General features: G+C 41.4%; 1 protein-coding gene across 2 annotated transcripts in view; it reads left to right on the plus strand.

The window, feature by feature from the left end:
* The window catches only part of TXNRD1 (thioredoxin reductase 1), a 63,017-nt gene that overhangs the window by 15,677 nt on the left and 33,834 nt on the right, over window positions 1–13,506 (plus strand). For both annotated transcript variants that reach the window (XM_061417141.1, XM_061417139.1), the window contains exons 2-4: window positions 7,562–7,684; window positions 7,945–8,017; window positions 10,431–10,550. In XM_061417141.1, coding sequence (XP_061273125.1) covers window positions 7,598–7,684; window positions 7,945–8,017; window positions 10,431–10,550 — 280 coding nt within the window. In that variant the 5' untranslated portion in view covers window positions 7,562–7,597. The remainder of the gene's footprint in view (window positions 1–7,561; window positions 7,685–7,944; window positions 8,018–10,430; window positions 10,551–13,506) is intronic.

Raw genomic sequence — 13,506 nt, forward strand, 5'->3', positions numbered from 1 at the left:
GAATATAAATTACAACCTTATTTGGACGCTCCTGCTGAAAATTTTGGTTTTTAAGGAAACAGTTTTTGAAGGTGTAGTGACCATCCTTGCAAGCTGTTTTTCTTGATCTCTGTAGAAACAGTCTTTGGTAGTAGTGGGTCTTGCCATTAAACCTTATTTGGCAAGTGGATAAGGATCTGCTTTGTGTAACAGGAATAATAAAAATTTCCTGTTAAGTCTGAATGTAGTACAGGGAAGGGAAATCCAGAAACTCAATGAATGTCATCTAGATGGAGAGGAGATTGAGAAGTTCTTCAGTAATAGTGCAGGTGTCTCTTTTGTTTGTTTGTTTTATGAGAAGGGAAGTTTCTCATGAAACTGGGCCAGTTATTTTCTAAAGTAGTCATTTCTTCCCCTTTTCATATGAAGGGATGCTAACTTTTCCCAGTGCCTACAACCTTTTGATCTAGTAGTTGTGAAGTCTCTCTGATCCTCCCTTTAACATGCCTCTACCATCCGGGTTCCTTAGGTTTTCCAGACCTTTGCTTTTTGGGGAAAAGATAATCTTAGAGATAGCAAAAAGATCTTGCCTCAGGTCTGCTTACCACCAGATTGCTCTTAACACACCAGATGTCTTTACTGGGAGTATTTGAAGATGTAAGTGTTAACTAAAAGCATGAATGGAGAATGTGGAGGTTTAGGAGAAAGGTAATCTTTTGGGTCTTCTCTAAAATTAAAGCTGTTAAAATATAAATCTGACCACTCGTTTCAATTTAAATTGGTTGTCATGACGTATGGATTGGAAATTAAAGCCAATTATTTTCTAAAGTAGTCGTTTCTTCCCCTTTTTACCCTGAAGAAAAAAGGGAAATTGGCTAATAGATAATTCATTTATAGAGATTAGATGTGACCCAAACTGCAAGTCTGCTGGTTTCTCAACAATATATTTAGAGTGGCTTTAATTTCATAGGTTCAATAAAGTCAGCTGATAGGAAAATATCATGGAAATTTTTTAAACTAGGATTTTGTTGTTTAACAGAACCTCTTCTGATCAAAGGACCTGGGATCAGATCCTGCCTTTTAAAATTCTAGTTAGAGACTGAACAAATTATTAAACCTACAAGCCTTTGGTTTTTTTATTTGCTTAGTGGGAATAATGACCTATTAAATGGGCAGTATGTAACAAGTACTTTGATTTACTGGGTATGATACAGTGAGAAAAGCAAGAGATTTGTAATTGTTTAGACCTGGGTTTAATTCTTTACTCATGGACAAGTTTCTTAATCTCAAAAGGTTTCTTTATTGTTTCTGAAATGAGAATGACATGTGCTTAGAAGACTATTGTGAGGATTAAATGGGATGATATGTACAAAACATCCAGCACAGTGTTGGGCTCATTGTGAGCACTCACGGTAGTGCCTCACTTCGTAGATCAGCATCAGAACACAGCTGCCGCCTCCTTCCATGGTGACTTCTCCATCTTGGTTCATTCAGTTTAAGTCTAGACCTGGCTTTCTCAAATTCTTGCCCTTGTTTTGTGGAAACCATTATCAAGTGATTAGAATTAGCACTTGGTTAATTCACTCAGCAACTGTGCCAGACACTGCACTAGCACTGAGGGGAAAGGATAGATTGAAAATTGCCCTACTCTCAAGGAATTTATATTTTAATATGTGTGTTACTTCCCTATTGCTCCTGTAATGAATTACTATTTGATGGCTTAAAACAACACACATTATCTTAATTCTGGAAGTTGGAAGTCCAAAATCAGTTTCTCAGGGTGTGCAAGGTGTAAAATCAAGGTGTCAGCATGGCCAGGTCCTGTTTTGGAGGCTGCCTGCATTCCTTGATTCACAGTCTGTTCCTCCATTTTCAAAACTGCCAGTGCAACCTCTGTCTTCATTGATTTCTGTGGTGTCTCCGTGTGCCTCCCTCTTATAAGGATACTTGTAAATAAATTGGGCCTTGAGGGGGTAATCCTGGAAAATCTCACCAGATTGTTAACTCACCAGATTCTTAATTCACATCTCAAGAATCTCTTTTACAGGTAATGTATTTGCAGCTTCTGGGGATTCAGACTTTGATGTTGGGGGGACTATTGTTGAGCCTAACAGAGTGGTAGACCACAGAAATTCTGTCAGTGATGATTGCTCTGAAGAAAAACCACCTGGAGAGAATGGTTGAGATGCTATGTTGGGGATGTGTGTGTTGAGGGGGGCGGGGTTGGGGTGTAAGGCAAAGCCCCTGGCAGGGGGCATTGAAATGGAGTCTGTTTTTTGTAAGTAATTTGCCTAGATACTTGATTTAGAGTCCTTTAAATGTTACTGATTATATGAAAGTGAAAGTCACTCAGTTGTGTCCAACTCTTTGCGAGTCCATGGAATTCTCTAGGCCAGAATACTGGAGTGTGTGTAGCGTTTCCCTTCTCTTGGGGATCTTCCCAACCCACAGATGAAACCCAGGTCTCTCTCATTGCAGGCAAATTCTTTACCAGCTGAGCCACAAGTGTTACTGTGGCCCTTAAGTATTTTAGGCACATGTTAGCTGAAGGTCTAGATAGTTAACTGGTAATGGAGAATCAGTGTCCCCGGTTCTTCTGGAAGAAAGGTAGTATAGCCAGCATCTCAACTTCCAGAGCAGGAAGACAGTTCTTTGATTTGTGCTTACCCCTTAGTATTACTGTAGGGTACTTTTCATCCAGTACCACTTATCAGCATTAATTAAAATTTGCTTTAGGCCAGAAGTTGGCAATTTTTGTCCTGCAGAAAGCCACATAGTAAATATTTTAAGCTTTGTGGGCCATATGGCCTTGGTTGAAACTAATCAATTGCGCTCATGTTGCAGAAACAGCAGCCATAGACAATGTTGCAACAAATGGGCCTGGCCTTTTTCCAATAAGATGTTACTTTAATCTTGATTTTTTTTTTCTTGCTTTCAACTTTAAAATATTAAGAAGAACAATTCTTAGCTCAGGGACTGTTTAAAAAGAAAAATAGAACTGCAGGCCTGCTAAATTTGCCCCTCAGACTGTAGTTTGCTAATTGGCTGTCATAGGCCTTGGGGCCCACTGGGCTCTTCTAGAAAGTTTGTAGCGTTTAAACCATCACTTAGTGTTATTTCTCTCCTGGCCCATGGTCCTCCAAAGCACAGAGGCTTGACTATATCCCCTAGGGGATGCTGCAGCTTGTTGGCAGCAGCAGCTAATACAATTTATATAACCATGCAGACAAGGAGCTCAGGCAGGAGAATTAAGCAGTTTGCTCAGGATCACGTAAATTGCAGAGTCAGATTCAGATGTGGACTAAATTTGAGCTCCTAACCAGTAAGCTACACACCTGGTACCTTTTCTAGTGTTTTCCCACAGTTTTGTTTTCATGATGAGAAAACTGAACTGAAGCCCAGCCTCTCAGTACATGTAACACAGCAGGAATGAGCACTCAGGTCTTTTATTCTAAGAATGTTTTTGAACATCACATCACAGGCATGTGGAGTTGGCACTGGTGATGCCAGGATGAAAGAAAAGAACTATCCTTGTGGAGTTGATGGGATTGTGTGAAGATACCAGCAGGGGCCTCAGGAGAGGAGCCAGTCTGCTATCAGCTAAAGGCTTCCAGCTAAATCTTGAAGGACAGGAAGTGGCTCTGAGAACCTGTATTAATGCAGTTGTGAGAAAAAAAAGATAATGTTGTTTGGGAACCTTAGGGAAACAATGGAAGGAATAGCCTTATGTTGGGATCTTTAGATATTGGTAAAAGAACCTAAAGGAATGCTTTAGAAAGGGTCATGTTTTGTTTACATTGAATAGAAATAATATAACCTGCTGTCAATGTACTGGATCAGAATTTGGTGGGAAGAGGGCATTTCAGGTGAGCGGTGATGCAGGGAAGTGTAGGGGATAACGTCTGCAAAACACCAGAGCTTTTTGACTCAGCCCCTTGGGCAGGCAGGTTCCCTTTTGTAGGAAGGGGAGAATTAGTGAATGTAGGGATTTTTCCTTCCAGCCACTGTGCTATAATATGCATTATCTCAAACTCAGTAGTTGAGAGGGCATGCTCATTTTACAGAATGTAAAATCAGACTCCCAAGGATTAGGTGATAGCCAAGATCACCTAGCCTTGAGAATGGTAGAGCAGGTATTTTAACCCAGGTCAATTTGACACCAGAGCACATATATAATGGGTTAAAAACCAAAGACCAGTACACATCTGCCCAAAGGGTAGAGTCGTGTTTAGGGGGAGAATCAGTCAGTGTCAGTTAAATTCAGTTGCTCAGTTGTGTCCAACTCGTTTGCAACCCCACAGACTGCAGCATGCCAGGCTTCCCTGTCCATCACCAACTCATGGAGCTTGCTCAGACTGATGTGCATTGAGTCAGTGATGCCATCCAACCATCTCATCCCATCATTCCCTTCTCCTCCTGCCTTCAATCTTTCCCAACATCAGGGTCTTTTCCAGTGAGTCAGTTCTTTGCATCAGGTGGCCAGAGTATTAGAGTTTCAGCTTCAGCATCAGTCCTTCTAGTGAATGTTCAGGGTTGATTTCCTTTATGATGGACTGGTTGGATCTCCTTGCAGTCCAAGGGACTCTCAAGAGTCTTTTCCAACACCACAGTTCAAAAGCATCAGTTCTTCAGCCATCAGCGTTCTTTATAGTCCCAACTCGCACATCCATATGTGACTCCTGGAAAAGCTATAGCTTTGACTAGAAGGACCTTTGTTGGCAAAGTAATGTCTCTGCTTTTTAATATGCTGTCTAGGTTGGTCAAAGCTTTTCTTCCAAGGAGCAAACATCTTTTAATTTCATGGCTGCAGTCACCATCTTCAGTGATTTTGGAGCCTGATTTTGGAGGGGGAGAATAAAGATGACTTATTCTAATTTTAAAGAAATGTTAATTGCTTTCTGAATTGCGCCTTTCTGGGGAGTCTGGAGCAGTGTTTACTAGGGGTGGGTTAGAGGAAAGGCACTGAGAAGCAGATGGAAGAATGTACATTCTGTAAGTCTCACTAACAGCTGCTGGGGAGAGGAGGGTATATGTTTACATCTCTGTGGGTAGTTCTCAAAATGTGGTCCAGATCCCCACCCCAACTCCTACCCCTTCAAGAAGTCCTTTAGGTCAAAATGATCTTAATAGTAATTTGCTCTTTGTCTTTTTCACTCTGATTCTCTTACAAGTCTGCCATGGAATTTTCCAGAGGTTACATAGCAGGCGATGTGGTGCAGCAGACTGAACACAAAAGAGATGTGCACTGTCTGTTATCAACAAACATCAGAGAATTATGAAGATATAAAATAATGCCACTTTTCTCACAAATTAAAAATGTTTTTAATCAGTTGTTTATGTTTAGCAGTAATGTTTTTATTTAAATTTTAAAGATATTTTAATAGTTTACATATTTTTATATTTAAGATATTAAAATTTTTTTCTTAGTTTTAGTTTCTAACATTCAAAGCCCCATCCACATTATTCAAAGCTCTTTGTGGGAAATCCTAAATAATTTAAGGTTCTAAAGGCATCTTGAGACTGAAAGTTTGAGAACTCCTGTTCTTTATCAGCTGCTCTGGTCAGTGGCCACTGTTTCTAGCAATTTAACTGGAGAACGGGGGACATTTTTCTCCCGTCTCTCCTTACGCCATCTGTGTGCTTCTTCCTTATGCTGTAGAGGACAAGGAGGTGTATGTCTGTGTGTCTTACATCTCTGGTGGGCAACCTCTTCCTTAGAATTGAATGACAGCAACTTCAGTTTTAAATTGGATTATAATTTTAAAACATCATGTTTAGTTCTGGGGTCAGCTGAATACCTCAATTCCCTGTCCTTCTGATTTTACTTTACAGAATTAAAAATATTCAGGTTCACCCAGAGCTTTCTTTGTAAAATTGGTGCACTGGTTGATACAATTTTTCTTAAACTTGAACCATAAGAACCCAGGTCTGATACAGAATTTCAGTAGAGAGCAGATTATGATGGTTGGTGGAGGAAGCATGCTCTTCAGCATGACAGTTTCCTTCTTTGTTTTATTCAATACTAGAGGAAGTGGTTATAGGAACTGGGTGGTTTTTATATAGGCAGCCAGTGATTGTGTTCTGGCACCATCTGTGTTGAGGCTTAGATTAACAATGGTTATTTTCCTAGAAGAACATCTAGCTTCATTTATTTGTTAATTCTTCTAAAGCAGCAAGTCAGCCCTTATGCTGTGAGATCAGCTAGAGAGAGTAACGCTTACGACCTGAAGCTCATATTGATCCTTTGATCTGAAGGGATGTTTTTCTCCCCACAGTGCCTTGCATTGGAGGAGGAACCTCACCATAATGCCAGTTGATGAATACTGGCTATGTTTACCAGCCTTTCATGTTAGACCTTTTGTGCAGACGGTCAGGATGATGCAGTCATGCCCCTGCTGTTGCTGGTTTCCAGGCGTCCTCCCTTTAGTCCCTGAACCGTCATGCATACCTGCTGCACTGCCTGCAGGCAGCCGTGCCGCCCCTCCTCCACCTTTGCACACCGCACCCTCTTCCTCATCCCAAGCATCCTTTTCTACTGACCCTAAGCTCTGCCTTTTGCCCCCCACATCTGATGGTAGGCAGGAGGAAAATGTGCAGTCTGGGCTGGTAAGTCTGGGGGTTTTTTTGATTACGAAGGTTAAAACTTGATTTAAAAAATTTTGTGTGTGTGTTTGGTAACAGCTGTTCCAATCATTCTCTTATGTTAGCAGATTTTTGTTTTAATAAGAAGAAATTTTAAATGCATCACCAAAACAATGTTCCACCCAAATATGTAACTAGTGTGTTTTAAAATTAGTAGAATCAAAGGATTTTGTAAAATTAAAAATTTATATTATAAATGCCAAGTATATGGAAAGTAAATATAGGTAACTTCATGCATAGGCAGATTAAAGAAATGAGCTTTATCTGCCTAAGGGTCACTTATTTATTTAACTCCGCCCCCCCGCCGCCATCCCTGTTTATTTAAAACATGTTATGAAAGCAGGGACTTTTAACTTTTCCTGCAGGTAAATGGCAGTTAATGATTTTCTACTGAATTTTTGGATTTTATGCTTTACCTAAACAATGTAGAAAAATACTTGGCTAACTTGTTTCAGTTGCCGTTTGCAGGGTCCTATCTTACTCTATAACCTTCATATACTCATTATTCTACCTTTGACTAGAAAGTATAAATGTTTGCCAAATTGTATTGAGTCTACTAAAAACATACAGTACAGGTGTTTTTAAAATATAATTTAAAGCATAGTTTAAAAATCCTAGGAAAAAGCTGATCAAACTGAACTCAGGTGTAAGTTAATTCTTTTGGGCCATCAGGACCTTAGTTTCGTGTACTCTGCAGACCCGTTACAGTAGCTGTCTGCCACGTGGAGGGGGCATGAGGACAGTCCTACCACCAAGCAGGTGACTGATCACCACTTGAGGGAAGGGTGAACATTTCCCATTGTGTGCTGTGATGTAACAAACTGTGTTTCTCCTTTGGAAGTGCCTTCTGTTTTTCTTCAAAGGGTCCTTTCACAGAACTTTTCAGACATTGCTGCTTTTGAGTTAAATTGTTTTCTCTTCCATTGTTTTTCTTCTTTAGGCTTCTCAGGAAAACAGACTTCAAAATCCAGTGAAAATGAATGGCTCCAAGGATCTCCCGGAGCCCTATGACTACGACCTCATCATCATTGGAGGGGGTTCTGGAGGACTGGCAGCCGCCAAGGCAAGGCTCCTTGTGTGTCCTGGGATATGGGGAAAGTAGTCAGATCCTGACAACTGTAATCTGCATGTTGTTAGAACTACCCTTGTTTAATTTTTACGTTGGAGTTGCACTAGTCATCTTAGTATATGAAATTCTCAGGTATTAATAATTGGTTATGCTTTAAACATTATAACTGTGTTAAAATAACATTGATTTTTAATAGTTCATTTCCAGTCCATCATGTCAACCATTCCAACTCATTTTAATAATTTATTTTCCAGGAGGCAGCCAAATATGACAAGAAGGTGATGGTTCTGGATTTTGTCACTCCAACCCCTCTTGGAACTAGATGGGGTAAGCTTTTAAAATACCTTAGAAGTGAATTTGTAGGAGCAGATTTCCCCCTGGCTTTGGTTTGAATGACTTCTAAAATCCAATTTTGAAATTAAATAAATTAAAAAAAACAAACAAAACACCTACCTCCTTCACTTGTGCTAGGTCAGAATGGACTCCAGTTAAATGTTGAATACTTAGGTTCCTTGGCACAGAGTCAAGATAATACAAAACCGTATCCACAGCTGTTCTGATGATTTAAAGATAAATATTTGAGTAACTTAGCATATTTAGGGGCTTAATAAGTGAAAGTTTAAACTCTTCCTGGATTTCTGTTTCAAATCTGTCTCCTGTGTCCAACAAGAACTGGAATTAGATCCCTTAATGGATAGCCCTTGCTTCTTCTTAGTCTTGGTGAATTCTGTGTTCATTATTTATTCAATAAATATTTATTGAACACTTACTATGAACGAGGGCTGTGGAGATATAGCAGTGAATGTGTAGACCTGATGTGAAGTTCCTGCTTCTGTGGAGTTTACATTCTCGTGGAAGACAGAAGATGAACAAGAACTTTACCAATTGTGATACATGGTACTGAAAAAGTTACTTGGTGGAATAGAGAGGAACTGGGTAAAGAAAGGAGTTTAAACTTTGAGGCTGTTATCAGTGGCGATCTCTGAAGAGGTGGCTTTTAGATGAAACCCAAAGAGTAAGAATGAGCCAGCCCTGCCAAAAGCTGAGGAAGAGTCTTCCAGGCAACTTTTCTCTTTCTCACAAAAAGGTACATACAAAGGCCCTGGGATAGGTTTGGTGGTTGTGGCATGGGTAGTAGAAGCTGGAGCTAAGACTGGAGAGGAAGGCAAGTGTCAGACTGTACAGGTCCTTGTGGACCAAGATGAGGGATTTGGTCCTGATAATCCAAGCATAATGGGAAACCTTTGGGAAGGGGAGTAATGTGATAGGTAAATTTCATCAAGATGACTTGGCTGTGGAAATTAGAAGGAGGCAGGAAGTCTGGGTAAGCCAGTGTCACAATTTCTGATTCATTCATTCATCAGGTACTTGTTAAGGTGTCACCTCATGTCAGGCATGTTCTTGTACTGGATGTAGTCCTGCTGGCCTGTGGAGCTCACACACTGTGGTGCCACTCAACCAGCATTCTCCTTGGAGGGCTGCTGGTTTCCCAAGCTGTGCAGTCCTCTGCCGTCTTGCACTCTTGGCATTTTGGGTGCCTCTCCATTTGGGCTGCTTACATTATGTTCTAATGGACACAGGTTATCACCATGTTCTTTAAGTTCAGGGACACTAACTCTTTTTAGGGACAGGCAAAGTGTTATGAATCCTTTGGTGAGAATCAGTGAAGGCTGTGGACCACCTCTGTGAAAATTTGCTCATGTACCCTAGACTTTTTTATTACTTTTTGGCTGCATCGTGTGGCTGTGGGATCTTAGTTCCCTTAGTTCGACCAGGGATCAAACCCATGCCCTCGGCAGTTAAGTGTGGAGTCCTAACCACTGGACTGTCAGGAAATCCCCTTTACCAAACTTTGCATGTGGTTTCAGACCCACTGCAGTCCAGCCATGCCCTTTAGTGGCAAGTATAAGGTTGTACACAAAGTAAAGTCTCAATATCTGGCTTTTTTATCAGCAGTCAATTATGAATTTTTGAAGTACATGGAAGTTGTGGAAGTCTGCTCCTTTTCGTTTTAGGGCAGTTTTGCCGTGTTTAGTCTGTAAGGCTCTCTGATCTTAGAAATGTTGTGACTTAAGGATAAACTCGTATGAACAGTGTTGACTACATTAATGAATTGCGATGTTTCATAGAATAGCATTGGGGCTTGGAGTGGGCCACCCAAAATATGCACTATGGCACGTTGATTATTTTGAATTAAAGTTACTTAATAAACGACCAGTGGGACACTCTGGCCCTCCTTTCTGTTGCCTGAAAGCAGGAAGTACGTCACATGAAAGGTGCACTCCCTACATCTAAGGAAGTAGAAAGACACCCTTTCCACAAAAGATGGGGAATTTGGGGCTGAGAAGCCTAATGTAAAGAAAACTGTTACTTCTTTACCTGTTATCCCAAACCCATACTCTGTTTTGATTCTTAACTAATTGAGCACCCAAAATGTCAGTTTCTTTGTCCTGTCAGTTCCTCACAAATGTATTCTTTCTTTGTCTAAAAAATAGAAAAGCTGTTTCATTTGGCTACTTCTTAGGTCCCATTTCTATGAAAGCGTCATGTGCACAAATTAAAATGTATTTCTTTTTCTCCTGTTGATCTGTCTCATGTCAGATTTGTTTGTCTAACCACAAGAACTGAAGAGGGGTAGATGGGGAAGTTCCCCTCTCCCTTATAATGATAATAACCATTGGCCCTTTTCTTTGGAGGATTGTACATCAGGCTATAAACTGATTTTGCAATGCTTTTGTAGGTCTTGGAGGAACGTGTGTGAATGTGGGTTGCATACCTAAAAAACTGATGCACCAAGCAGCATTGTTAGGTCAAGCCCTACGAGACTCTCGAAACTACGGGTGGAACGTCGAGGAGACAGGTACGTGGGGGAAGCTGCTCTTCCATTTGTGCTGTTGAGGGGCTTGAGCTGGGATCTTGCAGTGCACCATCCATTCTTACGAGACTAGCATATAACCTGGAAGTTGTTTCTATTTGTTTTTTTAATGGATAAAATCAGTGTGGTTAAAAAAAAAAAAACAGTGTGGTTATCCTGTGTCTTGTTGGCTGTGTAGTAACTATTCCAAGTAACTATTGTACTTGGAATATCTTTTTATAACAGAAACCCAGAATTCTTTCAAAGAAATTCTCATAATTTTAGAGTTTCCTATGGAAATGCAAATTACATTTGCTTTCCCTTGAAGCTGTTATTTTTCTCTCATCCAAGAAGTCTTGTTTAATGAGCTGATATTTGGGAGGGTTATTTGTTGAGAAGAGGGTTTTGTTGGATTAAAAATATTTACAGTACCATGGAAACCACATCCTTTTCTCTTGCCCAACAAAAAAGGCAGTGAGGAGCCTCAGCCTAATGGAGCATACATGTATCACGTAATCTGCTGATGGTCTACCTCTCTTCTCGCCTCTACCCCGCCTACCCTGCAAGTTACTTACTCCCGTGTCTGAGTACCTGAGTCTGCCGTTGGTCCACTCGTTCCTTCCTGGGAGCCTGCTGTCAGTGTACCCAGTTCACAACAGAATCTCCTTTCAGTTAATGAGTTAGATTTTTTCAGTAGACTTTTCAGAAATCCTCCTAGTGAAGTTATATAATATTACTATTGCTTACCCACTATTTGCACTTGGTTCTGTGCTGGGGGAGTATATAAATAATACAAATCTGTAGATACACAGGTTCTGTTTTCATCGATGTGCTGATACGTTGATACACCAGCTAAGTACCCTGGGTGCCCAGAGGTGGGGTCAGTAAATGATTTAAGAGGTGACTGGAGATGACTTTTTAGATGTTGTGTCCTTGACAATAAGCAGAGGAGAGGATAGTCAGTTCTTTAGACAGAAGAAAAGGAACAAGGTTCGTACTTGGAGAATAGTAAATACGTTGGCATCTCTAGAGCAGGGAGCATGTGGGAACAAAAAGCAGACGGTTGCTGTGGGCTGAATGCCCTGGGTGGTTTGGGATAAGGGTAGGAGGAGGAATGTGGACCAGCTTAGTGAGCTGCAGTTGTGCTGAGGGCAAGTTGGAACAGATGTTTCATGGTTCTTGGGATAGCAGGAAGAAGAGGGGAGAGGGGGTAAAGACCATAGCTATAGCAGAGAGGAAGCTCCTGTCTTTCCTCAGTACCCACCTCATGGCTTCACTGGGGTCCTGCAGGTCAGGAGTCATGTTAAAGTCAGATCATTTTCCATATTCTCCATTCCATCTTATTGCAGTACATATATGAGCCTGCTGTCCCTGAAGGGGGATCCCGTTGTTCCATTTGGCAGACAAGCAGACCGAAGCTCGGACGGGGGTGTGAAGTGGTGCCCCCATATCATAGCTAAGAAATTGGCAGCACTAGGGCTTCCCTGGTAGCTCAGCTGGTAAAGAATCTGCCTGCAATGCAGGAAACCCTGGTTTGATTGCTGGGTCAGGAAGATCCCCTGGAGAAGGGATAAGCTACCCACTCCAGTATTCTTGGGCTTCCCTGGTGACACAGACGGTAAAGAATCTGCCTGCAATGCAGGAGACCTAGGTTTGATCCCTGGGTTGGGAAGATTCCCCTGGAGGAGAGCATGGCAACCCACTCTGGTATTCTTGCCTGGAAAATCTCGATGGACAGAGGAGCCTTGCAAGTCTCTGACGTCAAAACACATGGGGTTTACACAAGTGGTCTTCTTTCAGCCCTCATTGGTTCGGTGGCAACTTCTCTAGAGGACCAGGGTTTTGGGAGCTGTTGTAGAAGCAAGTACTAGAGCTTTTGACCTTGGTCTGTGTGTACCTCTCCTCACCATTCTCTCCCCAAAAGGGGCAAGTTCTATGTGCAGTCTGCAGGCCACACTCGAATTTCCCTTCTGGGTCTTTGGGAGGAAAACCCAAGAACCACTCATTTTATTTGCTAACCATTCTCATAAGATCTGTAATCCACCCCTGTCCTTCCACACATACTCTTTACCAGTATTCTCAGGGAGACTTCATTCCCTGGGGCCCCCAGGGATAAGATCCTTTCTTCACCTCATTGAAGTATAGGTTATTAGAGTAGACAGATGCGGGTGGTAATTCTGACTTTGCTGTTTACTGCCTATGTGGTGAGGATTAAATACAATTCAGTTCAGTCGCTCAGTTGTGTCCGACTCTTTGTGACCCCGCAGCACACCAGGCCTCCCTGTCCATCACCAACTCCTGGAGTTTACTCAAATTCATGTCCATTGAGTCAGTGATGCCATCCAACCATGTTATCCTCTGTCATCCCCTTCTCCTCCTGCCTTCAGTCTTTCCCAGCATCAGGGTCTTTTCCAGTGAGTCGGTTCTTCGCATCAGGTGGCCAAAGTATTGGCATTTCAGCTTCAGCATCAGTCCTTCCAGTGAATATTCAGGACTGATTTCCTTTAGGATGGACTAGTTTGACCTCCTTGCAGTCCAAGGGACTCTCAAGAGTTTTCTCCAACACCACAGTTCAAAAGCATCAATTCTTTGGTGCTCAGCTTTCTTTATAGTCCAATTCTCACATCTATACATGACTACTGGGAAAACCATAGCTTTGACTAGATGGAACTTTGTTGGCAAAGTAATGTCTCTGCTTTTTAATATGCTGTCTAGATTTGTCATAGCTTTTCTTCCAAGAATCAAGCGTCTTTTAATTTCATGGCTGCAGTCACCATCTGCTATGATTTTGGACCCCCCCAAAACAAAGTCTGTCACTGTTTCTATCCCTTGTTTCCCCATCTATTTGCTATAAAGTGATGGGACCAGATGCCATGATCTTAGTTTTCTGAATGTTGAGCTTTAAGCCAACTTTTTCACTCTCCTGTTTCACTTTCATCAAGAGGCTCTTTAGTTCTTCTTT

This window comes from Bos javanicus, chromosome 5 (genome assembly GCF_032452875.1).
Source record: "Bos javanicus breed banteng chromosome 5, ARS-OSU_banteng_1.0, whole genome shotgun sequence".
Lineage (NCBI taxonomy): Eukaryota > Metazoa > Chordata > Mammalia > Artiodactyla > Bovidae > Bos > Bos javanicus.